The sequence below is a fragment of the Oncorhynchus clarkii genome, chromosome 4 (assembly GCF_045791955.1).
Source record: "Oncorhynchus clarkii lewisi isolate Uvic-CL-2024 chromosome 4, UVic_Ocla_1.0, whole genome shotgun sequence".
Classification (NCBI taxonomy): domain Eukaryota; kingdom Metazoa; phylum Chordata; class Actinopteri; order Salmoniformes; family Salmonidae; genus Oncorhynchus; species Oncorhynchus clarkii.
In genome coordinates this window covers 24,330,631-24,343,184 of record NC_092150.1, presented here as the reverse complement: position 1 = coordinate 24,343,184, position 12,554 = coordinate 24,330,631, and the positions used below count along the sequence as shown (strand labels likewise).

Here is a 12,554-nt window from a genome sequence, read left to right as displayed (position 1 = left end):
TGACCTCTATTCAACATTGCTGAGGAAAGTACCAACATCAGACAAACCCAAATGCACTTTTCTTCTCGAATGAAAATTCAGCACAAAGAAATTTCCCCTTCGCTAACCTCCATCCCCAAAGGAGAGATTTAGAGTGATGTTTAGCGGTGTGACATAAAAGCCTGTCACCGGTCCTGTTTGAGTTAGTGCCTTCCACCCGCCTCTCTCCTTTCCCTTCTGTCCCCTCCACAATATGAGTGTCAGCAGGCATCAGTGGCCTGCAGACCAGCCTGACACATCCCTTTCTCTGGCGCTGCCATCGGGGCCAATACATGCTGACATGGCCCCTAGCTTGGCACAATGCCAGGGGAAGGCAAATGCACAAATGCCCCTCTGAAAAGGATGTGATTGTATTAGTGTTAACAAAGCACAGGGAGTCTATTCTTACCAGGGTCCAGACAAACAGATTTAGGAGAGGCTGGATGGGGATAAAGGCAGCAGAAACAATAGTCAGTTCTTGACCTCTCTCCTATTTGTATTGTTGGTTGCACTATCTTTACATTAGAAAAGGGAGTGCATTAGCGAATATTCTGAGTTTAGAAGGGAATTGCACTCGGAAAAGTGCATGTGCCGTTATTTTTTTTGTTTTCTGCCCACGATCCCCTCTGAAATGAAATCTAATTTGTTTGTTGTCTTGTGTGAGTCATTGTGAAAGAGATTATAGAACATGGGCTAGACTGAGGACCTAAAAAACGGTTGTATCCATGTTTGCCATGACAGCATGTATTAGCGGTTCAGAAAATGCAAAACAAATAAAATTGCTGAAATAATTTTGAACAGTTAAAATATACTCCTCAAAAGACTTTATGCGTGTGGTTTTTTACCCATGTTTTGGAGTCGCCTCTAAACAATGTGTGAGAGAATCGTGACGAGGTGAACCTATTGTTGTCTGTGAATAAGGACACTCATTCTCCCAGTGGCTCTTGTTTTTCATTGTATGGCACAGTTGGCTTGTTTTAGGTGGGGAGAACAGTGTTCACTGGATAACTAGTCAGGGGAATACTGACCTGTCCTTAGATCACAGTAGTGTGGCACACACCACTACAAACGCACTGTTATTACAAGAGGTGAGGGGAGTGTTATGGAACCATAATTATGCTTTTGAATGAATGTCAGGATTTTAATGTTTTGCTTCTTGTTCCAGGAGAGAAGAGAGCGTAGGACAGGATTTGGAGGTCCAACAGTCAGTTCCCTCTACCAAGAAGAGATGATCAGGTACGTCACAGTTTCTGTCTGTCCTATATCAGAGACAAGCTTCCTCTGCACTGAGCTCTGAGTGTTAGAAGTTCTTCTGCAGATTGTAAACCAGGTTTTCCTGAACTCGGTCCTCTGGTTTTTGTCCCAGTACTACACAGTTGATCCAAATTAACTCATTTGCAAGCTTTGGTCATTTGAATCAGCTGTGTAGTGTTAGGGCAAAAACCAAAACGTGCACCCCCTGAGGTCCCGAGGACCGAGTTTGTGAAACGCTGCTGTAAACTGTTTTGGGAACATGAGACAGTCCTGATTTTATGTTAATTATATTCACTCGCCTTATGGGAACCCTCAGAAGCTTGATCAAGCATACACACCACTTCGTTTCTGGGAAAAAAGGCTCTTTTGGAAATGAAAATGACAGCTGAATCCAGTAGGTTTTCCCCTAAATGATCCTCATTAGTATGCATGTGCTGAGGAGAGGTGGCCTGAAAATGCCTGCCTTTAATTACTTTTTCGATAACGTGTTGAAATGAGGGAGCATTGGGTATAGAATGCTGCCACGTGGCACGGACTCCCCTGGCGACGACCCTCTTGGTGATAGCCAATGGGGATGCCCCGTGGGGACAGGAAGTCATTAACATTCCCCTTCGGCGAGGTCTACCTCGGGCGTGTCCCGCTCCAAACTGTTACACTCAATGGTTCGCTGAATATCCAATTTTCCCCCCTCAGTACAGGAAGACCCACTCCATATTAAATAGTCTGCCTCCTCAAGCAAGGGCTTGTTACTGAGTTAATTGCATCCTCTTTGCTCATTTTCTGCTCCGGATCGGGTAGCTATGTGTGGAATGTGTATTGATAAAAGCAGGATTGATTGGCGATATCCCTCAGATGGTGAAATCTGCTGTTTGTGATGGAATAGATTTGTGTGAGCTACACTTTTGTAAAAGGCTCTGATGAACATCAGACTTATGGTTAGCTGACATTCTAGACCACTTGGCTGGAAAGTCACAGCAAGTGTGTGTTCTCTCATTGCCACTCATAGCTCTTTGTTGTAGTGTGTGCGGGTGACCTCCCTATAAGAATGTGTGTGATTGATGGTGGAGCTGTTGAAGTCATCAGTAGCCGCCTGGCTGTGTTGGGAGATGAGTGTTCTACTGAAGGGCTGGCATGCAGGCTGATGGATGAGGGGGATATCTGTCAGTATGCTGGACTGGGTTGCGTAGAAGAACTGTGTGTTTTATGAGGCTGGTGTGTGTGTGTCGGTAAGCTGGGCTAGGTATGCGGGTGATGTGGGTTTTACTCTTGCAGGGTGGTGTTCTGGATGCAGGGTGGTGTTCATGGGTCATGACACCAAATCCACATTTTACAGTGACTGATTAGTTACACAGTAGTAACAACATGCAAATTATATCACAGTTGCACGTACACTACCATACACTTAGGCCACTCGCACACATCAGGGTCTCTCTCTCTCTCCTACCCCCTCCCTCCCTCCCCCTGGCTTGTAGTCAACTGTGGTTAACCAGGCTGTGGGGATGACAGAGTAGCCTGTGACCTTCCCAGCATGCCATGCGGCGGGTCATTTATCAGGGCACCATTAATCGCGTGCGTGCTGTCAGGCGGCCGGCCGCCATGAGGCTAAACCCTTGCCGGCCAGCCCAGCCTGACTGATGAGCTCCGCCATTGATTAGTTGCCTTGGGAGACGGATGGTGCCCACGTGGCAGGGACACTCGGGGTCAGCGTGGCGATCACCAGAGGAGTTGGAGGGGCCAGCCCCCCACTTATGAATAAACATGATTCTCATGAGCATGTAAATGAATGTGCCCTCACATGTAACCTTATTCAGTTCAACCGGAATGAGCTGTTTATAAATCAACTTGTGATTGAGGCATCAGGAACAAAGGGAGAGAGGGCTCTACAGTGCTCTGTTTAACACTGTTGCTATTTTAGGCTCCATTTTGAGGTTCTGACACCCTCAGTTAGGATCTGCGTATCCTCTAATTCTTTGCGGATACGTAAGTATCCTAATCATTTCTCAATTCCCCTCCAGTTAGGTAGCTCTTAGCCCCGCTAACCGCTGTTAACGAATACTGTAACGCTATCCTCCACAACTTGGTGGTGAGGGGCCCTGCCAGCCTGTCCTGTCCTCCGCTGGGACTGGGTTGCTCTCTGTCAGACAATGTCCCACTAAATGCAATTAATCAGGAGCCCTGGGTAAGAGAGGGAAGGCGTAAAGTTCTAAATGAGATATAGCCCCTTCCCCTCTGTCCCTGTGCGCCCCCCACCCCAACAGCCCTGCCTGGCGTGGCCCTAATGCCAGGAGGTGATTAAGGGGGGGAATAATTAGAGCTAGTGTGGCGTACCGTGCTGCTTCCCCAGGGATGACTCACCAGGGATGAGTAGGAGGGAATGTTATGTTTATCCCACCCACCCTGTCATAGCGTGCGTGGTGTGTGTGTGTGTATGTGGGGGGGGGGGGTACTATTTCCAGTGGTGTTAACCTCATCCACACTTATAGAATATAGTGGGATGTGTATTCATATCAAGATTTGTTATTGACAGAGAAATACATTTTAATTTCACTATGATTATGAATTAATCTCATTCTATTCCAATCTAGATTTGTATGAGTTGTGTATGGTGGTGTTGTTATTGGTGTTGATTGTTTTTGCTGAGATGGAGAATTCCCAGATGAACAGATGTCTCTTCTCATCTGATGCCAGACAGTACGTTTCACTTCCATGCACTGGTACATTGACTGATGCTTCCTCTCTTCCTATCCCCTCACAGGGAAGAAGACAAGAACATCTTTGACTACTGCAGAGAGAACAACATAGAACACATTACCACAGCTATCAGTTCCAAGGAAGTGGATGTCAACGCAAAAGATGAGGAGGTAAGTGGCATCCTATCTTCAAAGAGCCCTCTTGTTAAACAAAACATGTTATTAATTCCAACGGTAAAACCAGCTCATTTGCAATATGGTACAATATTCCCCCGTAACTCCATTGTGTTTGGCCTCAAATTGACTATTAGTCCATGGGAACTCTTCACTCTAATATATCTCCGATCTAAGGGAGAAGCTTAAGGCGTTAAGATCATTAGATGTTTTTCACTTTGACCTCAAATCTATTCATCTGCTTTATTCGTTTAACACAGAGGGCAAATGGCTTAGTCCCTCTCATCACAGCAATTCTTCAAATAAGGATCCAGTTGGTGTATGAGTAGCCAGGCCAGATGGTGGAGGTCTGTGTGTGGTCACTCCAGCGTTGTTGACCAGTGGACTGCAGGTCTCCGGTCTGACCAGCAGAGGGCAGTAGTGAAGTTCCATCCACAGCCCCTGATGTAGTCCATCCATAGACTTAGATAAATGTTGTCTGTGAGTGCACGGGCAGCGCCATTGAGGCCATCTCCATTTTGAAGTAGTACATTTTCTTCTACTACTTCTATGAGTTGGTAAACAAACTGAAAGGGTGCATACTGCCACCTGGAGTGTGTTGTTTGAACAGGTATAAAGTCAAGGTTGGCGATTGACTGTCACCTGCGGTTATGGAATGTTTCCTCTCCAGTATAATGAATTGGCTGATCTCTCCTGATGACCCAGATGGAATCATGTGATCCTTCCTTCACCCATAGGAAGTCCCACCCAGTTGACTACTTCAAAATAGCTGCCCATGCTAAAACTAGCTTTTTGGCACTAGAGTCCTCTATCTATCTCTATGGGTCCATCTCAGATAGGCCACCAGCTGAGAGAGATAGGAAGGGAATGTCTCTGGTATCCATTCATGGAGAGACAGACAGCCGTGTCTGATTTAAATAGATGAACATATCCCACCATATTCTCTCTTTGCAGATGTTTTTGGAGGATTTGGTGAGTGTGGATGAGTGAAATGGAGGTATAGCTCACTTACATCAGCTGATGTACGAAGGGTTATATAAATACATTTGATTTGAAACTATAAAGCTGCGGCATTGTCAGTTTGGTCAGTTTGAAAGGGTAAACTACATTCTGGACTCAACAGTAACAGCCACTGACTGACTGTTCTTTGAAGTATAGATTAATATTTAGCTATTTAAATCATTCAGGTTTTGATCTACCAAGGAGCCTGTGTTCGCTACTTGCAGTGGTGACTATCCCACTAATTGGAATGTGCCTACAATTGAATGTCCCGCTAGTAATCTAGAGACTGTATAAATTACTCTTGTTTCCACTGATAACCAAAGCCCTCAGTATTAGTGACTCAGACTGTTCTTCAGCAGAATGTTATGTTTGATGTTTTCACCAGTTGGGGATATTGGCACTTTAATTCAGGGTGATATGAGCTGGGTGGTGGCCTCTGACCCCTGGGGTGGCTGGTTCCTTGACTCCCCTTCAGAGGCCAAAGGCATTAGCTGTAATGTACAGTGCAGGCGTGGGGCGAATGGGGAAATAATCCTAATGATGGGGGAGAATAGATCAGGGTGTCCAGCCGCCCGCCTCAGTCTTTATGACTCATTGAGGCTGCCTCATTACTGCTGGGGAGACGGGGGCCTGGGGGCCACACTGCAGGTATACATCATCCACACACACCAGCCATGGGCATGGGATCAATCACACATGTTGTGAGTCATGGCCCAAGCTGAAGCTTGACAAACGTTGGTTTATGGGTGTGTATGTGTGTGTTCACTTCACACACACAGGAACCGACTGGTGTTTTACAGTACTCTGGCTGCTTCCCACTATTCTTAGTCAGTTGGGAGGTCTGTTTGGAGAGAGCTGTTATACTGCACTCAGACACTATACCCTATCTCTTTTACACTACCCAGAGCTGAAGACAGGGCACTGATTCTAGACAATACTGTGACTAATATACTTCAGAGTATGAATACAGTCTAGTCAGAGTTCACTAATCGAATCCCCCTCAGCCCTCATGAAGTTGTCTCCTTCACTCTCTGAATAATCATGAGTTTTTGTCTGTTTGCCTATTCCTGCTGTGCAGTTGTATAGTGTACGAGCGTCTGCCCCAGTAGACGCTCTATGGGTGAAGTGTTCACACAGGTCCCCACATGCCACTGAGAGGCCACACAACCACCACTAACCACCATGTACCCCAACAATGGAGGGAGGGATTTCATGTTGTAATACCACCCAAGGAACTCCTCTTTTCTCTCTCTCTCTCTATCCCTTTCTGGAACAAAGTCCCACCCCATTCAATTAGAGCCAATTGAGCTGACAGGTCCCCTCCCACTGAGACTGAGGAGCAGGCAGCGGCTGAGGAGAGCGCCCTTTCAGCCCCTTTCAGACGCGTCTGTTGTGTGTTACCGTGGGTGCGAGTCAAAGAGCCTGTCATTGGCTAATCCCCCACAACACTCTGACAGGGAGGTAGCTTAACCTTCTATGACAGAAAGTGCCGCCAGCGCTGCTTCCTGATGGATGATTTCCAGTGGCGTTTCCTTCTTTTGTTGTTCTCTCAGACAAACGAGAGGGCTACTGTGAAGTTATGTTCCTCCTTACGACAATGGTTATTTCAAAGTATTATTTTTCCTCGTGAAAACATAGTTCTCTTGAGAGTATATACAGAACATTCCAGAGTGGAATTCACCTATTAGAAGAAAAGGGCAGAGACGACGTAGTGATGGAAATGTGACAAACGATCAAAGGGGCACATCAAAACCTGAGAGAAAGTACAGCAGTATTCAGGCTGCGGCCTCTCTCATAAATATCTATTTTAACATGCAGCCGTGGTGATCAATAGAATTTGAGCAATAGAATAGGACTTAGGGAGTTTGCTTGATCTAATTGGCCAACTTGAAAAATGAGCTCCCTGTGGCAGTTGTATCAGAATGAGGTGATTGGAGCTAAGGAGAGGAGGGGGGGGGGGGGGGGGGGGGGGACAGGGTGTGATGACTGATCAAGGGAGTGCTCTCGTTTTGTCCGCAGCATCACATCTATCAATTCTTAAGGACTCTGCCGGCCCTCTGAAATTTGTCCCTGAGCTCCTGGATGAGCCCTGACCCAACCCTTTACACACATACACACCCCTCCTGTTGGCAAGGAGACGGGGCAGAGCTCATCCTGTCACCACCTCGTTATATAGTTGGGATCTTGAGTTATAAATTGTACTGCATAATTAATTGTTTCTGAAGGGGAGAAGTCTATTGGGAAGTTAACTTGTGCATAACAGAAGAGAATAGATGGTTCTATTAGAGGTGAAGAGGGGTTGGGGCCTCCATCCATGTTACTGAACGCTCCAGCAGGTCCCCTCACTGCATTTGCATATGTGTGTGGTCAGCCGCACACACACTGTCACTATCCATAACAGCTGTAGTCCACTCACTAGACTAGGCAACCTTACTAAGTACCTACCGGTAGCGCCAGATTTTTGTTTACCTCGTGAGAAAAAGTATTGTTGATCACGAGATCTGATTTACAATAGATAGTGTTTCGGTGTGTAAACAAGTACTGACATTTACTTTGAGCATTTTACCTAAAAAAAAAGATTCACATATTTGATTCAGTATCTTGACTCCAACTCATTAGCTGCTACTGTAGTGATGGGAAACAATACCTGTTGTACCTTGAAGTACCTGATCGTGTATGGTAGATGGTAGAATCTGTTTATGCAGGAGTAATGAGGCACACCTTTTATGTGTTTCAGGGCAGGAATTTGCTCCACTGGGCCTGTGACAGAGGACACAAATACCTGGTGTCTGTGTTACTGCAGAACAGCGCTGATATCAACAGCCAGGTGAGTCTCTCTCACACACACTCACACACACACACCAGGGCTTGACATTCACTTTTTTAGCCACAGTCCAAATAGGACAGTTTTTATATGTATATATTTTATTTGTACTTTTCCAAAAGTTCAAGTCACCCCCTCCCCCCATTTTTTTAACTTCATTATATGATGCAAGGAACCACTTTACAAAATAAAATGCATTACCATCTTCTTTACCATAGAGAATCAGACAAAAATGTAGGCAACATTCTGCCCATTGGCTTCTTTGCATATTCAAGCCTGTCCTGGAGGATGGTTGGCCACCCTTGGTAGCCTATAAAATATTGCAACATTACAAATAACAACCAAATAATTGCACGTGTGTTTTATATGACAGATAAAAATATCTGTTAGAAATTTAGAAAGAGGGGAAATCTAAAGATGCATCAACCAGCATGAGTTAATCATGACTAGGATTGTGCCTTTGGCTGTTGGACAATTTAAAGTAAAGTTGATTTAAAAAAATGCTAGTTTCAATGGCATTAGGTGTTTTTATAAAATAATTCCCTCAACATTTCTGAAGTCGGATTTTGGCAAGGCTACTTTGAAGCAAGGTAAGACATAAAACGTCCAGGGTTTAAACAATTAGGTTTGTGGTTAAGTCGTTTCAAAATGCTGACCGCCTCCACTCAGATTCAAGGTGGGTGATATGCAAGGCACTGTCCTTCACTCTCCGATGTTGTGACCATTTGTTCTGAACGTGCCTCGAGTGTGTTGACAGAATCAAGCCTTTAGACGTTAATGATCCTTCATTATATTTGTCAAACATGACTTTTAGCCAATATTTATGTAACTAATTAAAAGTCTCCAAGTTTGGCTCCTTTTTCTGGCACCTCCCTCATGTCAGCATCAGTTTGGACATGAGGCTGTAGCCAACATGCATATCACCTACACTTTGACATGTAGACTTTTTTATTGATTTAAACAAAAAATAGATTTGAATATTATTCCAATGTTGGCCTCTGATCAAATTCTGATCAGAGTATTTGTATGATATTGTGAATTATTATTTTTTATTTCATCTTGTGCGTTCAGACAACTTAAATCTATATTCTTCTTGTCCTACTATTTTTTTAATACTTGTGCCGGAGAAGAGGACACGCGTTCATGTTGAGCCCTGCACACACACCAAAAAACTGGGGTTAGGGGTCAAGTGGCACTCGACGCAGATGTCACAGGGACAGATATTTTAGGGGATTTAAAGATTTCTGTGAGATTCACAATTGTGTTAAAAGGCGCATGACACAGAATTCTCTGTCACTCACTAGCCTTCAACAGCCAAGCACACATCCTAAACACACCTACAGTCTACATCACTAACACACCACATAGCCAATCCTCTGTATCCGTGGAGGCTCAGTACCTGTGGCTGATGAGAGTAGGCTATAGGCCCAGTGACACACTTCCTATCCCTCGATCCCTCTGAGCAGGTCTACTTTAATTCGTTTTGTGATATCGACAAATCCCATTGGGTTTATCCGACACAGTAAGCAGGTATACTTTGCTTAGTGACCTGGCTGTGGAGAAAAACCCTGAACACCATTCCGGTTTAGAGGCAGGCAGGGAGCTTTGGCTTTGTCTTAAGCTGGCTGAGTGATGCATCGGGAAATGAATGCTGTTGTGCATACAGTTGTGGAGCCAGGGGCTTTACCACCCCACAGTAAAACAAATCAATTGGGAGTAATCAGGTAAATTGTTTGCATTATACAACCCATATAATCAGAACACTTGCAAATGACTTTCTTTTTGTGGCCCTGAACCTTTTTGGTGTGGATGAAAAACCAGAGCGCTGGCTTATAATCATCATCTTGGTCTGCCTAGCGGTGACTATGGTCATGGTTTAACAAGAAACAATGACTACTTATTTGGAGGCATGTTACATTCTGCGTTGTAATTACAGAGAAGTGAAGCCTCCATGTACTGTATTTAGCCTACATTTATGAACCGTAGCAGTAGTTACAGTAACAGCAGAAAATACAATTGTAATAAGTGGTTGAAGGTGGTCAAATCTAATCCCTGTACATCTCTGGCATCTCAGAATAATTTCAGATACTTGCTCCAGGAGAGTGTGTACAATATAGCTATGCACATGCATGTACTATTTCTGCGTGTAGGTACCAGTAACTGCAGTTGAATGGCAGACAGTTCTCGTTAAGGCCTAGTGTGAGAGGTCACTCGGCAGTCCCTCGGGTCATCGGAAACCCCTACGGCCCATCTCCTTCTCTGCCTATGTTTTGCGGTACCCAGTCAGCTGCCCGAGGGAGGGCATGGGTGTCCGAAAGGAAATACGGCTAGCTAAATCATGCAACAGTAAACCCCACAGAACTGGGAATTGATAGAGATGTGAAGCCTGCTACTTCTCATTAGATTCTATTAGTTTGCTGTTTTCAGTCACTTTCTGGCCATGCTGAACTAGACTAAATGCCTTAGATGCTATGCTTTTAAACCTTTTAGACTCAGGGGAATTGGCCTACTGTACAAGGATAGAGTTCAATTGAAATGTTTTTTTACAGATAAAATAGGAAAAGCATATGCATAACAATGGTAACAATTGAAAGGGAACGGTTTTAACAGTATTGGAAAATGGGCAGTAGGTAGCCTAGCGGTTAGAGCATTGGGCCAGTAACTGAAATATGCCCATGAACAAGCTTAACCCTAATTGCTCCTGTAAAGCCTTGTTCACACTGCAGGTTTTAATGCTCAGTTTTGTTTTCTAATACTGACTGTCCAAACAGCAAGTTACAAGTGACCAAATTGGATTGGTGTGTTCAGACAGCAGTCATTTGCTGACATGGCTACGCTAGTTGTCATAGTAAGGATGGGTGTTCGCACAGTGGTGTAGGCTGATTGGCGGTGCTCGTGCTTCCTATCACTCAGAAGTTATGTAGCAAGCTGAGGTGACAACAATACCTGCCATGGATATTTCCCAGTTGCCTTGAATGTTAAAAACCATAGTGTAAGAACACTTTTAACACCTCAAGGATAAGATGACGCAACTTTCAAAATAAGTTATTTTTTGGGCTAGCCACAGCAGTCAACTACCTAGCTAGCTTGGTAGCTATTTGGCTTTCTAGCACATTCGCTAATTTGTTTGTAAACTATTAACAAGATAGTTAGCTACCACATGTTATTGTCAAACTGTCAACAGAGTATCTATCAAATCAAAGTTTATTTGTCGCGTGCGCCGAATACAAGCAGGTGTAGTAGACCTTACAGTGAAATGCTTACTTACAGGCTCTAACCAATAGTTCAAAAAAGGTGTTAGGTGAACAATGGGTAAGTAAAGAAATAAAAACAACAGTGAAGAATAACAGTAGCGAGGCTACATACAGACACCGGTTAGTCAGGTTGATTGAGGTAGTATGTGCATGTTGATATGGTTAAAGTGACTAAGCAACAAGATATGCCCAATTAATAGTCCAAAAACCACTTGAGGGCAAATCAATCAGATTTGACTGTTAAGACACAAGTTGCATGGCCAGGAATTAGATTTGTATCTGATTTCAGATATATCTGGTATCTGGCTTGGAATGTGTGGAATTTGGCTGTTCATACTATAGGAAAAAGAACAGATTAAAATCGGATATGCCAAAAATTGGATTTGAGTTATTTCAAACTGCCAAAGTGAACATGGCTTAAGTCGCTCTGATGAAGACTGTTGGCTGAATGTCTAAAATGTCTATGCAAAATTATTAGACCAAAGGTGAGGACACAACAGTTCACCTGACACGACTGGATACAACATCTGAAAATACTCTGGATACATTCAGTAACATGATAAGAATATTCCTGGAATGTATTGTAGGTGCAACATAAAACCCCCCCAAAAAGTACTAAGGTTTTATTGAGAGGTCTAACTGGTGTCTCCAAGTGGCCACACACCACTCCAAAGTGTGCACAAATTTCAATCCACTTTTATGACTCAAAGAAGTATTCAACTATAAGGTGCTTTTTTTTAGCTTTCCTAGATGTGTCGTTGAGGAACTAGAGCAAGGACACTTATAATTGTTTTGTTTGGAACACAACCCTGTATCCCCGCCTTCACACAATTACTGTTGTTCATTACGCAATTGAAAAACAGTCCATTATAAATCACATTCGGGGTCAGGTGGGAATCATTTGGAAGCTTGTTCTATTGCCAACATGACTTGCTAGGTTATAAAATACGATATTACAGTGTTAAGCTTTCAAAATGCAATTTAGGTAAACCGGATCAGGGGTTGTAACCAAAATAATTTCCCAATCGTTTCGTTTTTTTTGTTTCGTTCCACTGTTCCGACCAGCAAAATACATTTCTGAACCAGTTCGAACCCCCCAAAATTACCGGTTGATATTGTCCCTTTTTTTTTTTTACCTGTAAAATCAACTGTTTTTTTTTACCTTTAGCTCATTTGAATGACTTTATCAGTCAGTGTGGCTAGGGGGCAGGCAAGCTAGTTGTTTACATGCGTGATGGACAGATAAGTGTAGCCCATGGTGCAAGATGCAACTGAAATTGTGTCGGTGGGGAGAGAGGCTTGAAGCATGGGCATCATGTTATGACATGCATGATTCTA

The 12,554-nt window shown here is 43.8% G+C and overlaps 1 protein-coding gene across 1 annotated transcript in view; it reads left to right on the top strand.

Annotated features, from left to right (window-relative positions):
• LOC139407633 (acyl-CoA binding domain containing 6) overlaps positions 1-12,554 on the top strand; it is a 35,834-nt gene that overhangs the window by 4,475 nt on the left and 18,805 nt on the right. Inside the window, exons 4-6 of the mRNA XM_071151466.1 lie at positions 1,184-1,254; positions 4,028-4,133; positions 7,876-7,965. Of these exons, the coding sequence (XP_071007567.1) occupies positions 1,184-1,254; positions 4,028-4,133; positions 7,876-7,965 (267 nt within the window). The remainder of the gene's footprint in view (positions 1-1,183; positions 1,255-4,027; positions 4,134-7,875; positions 7,966-12,554) is intronic.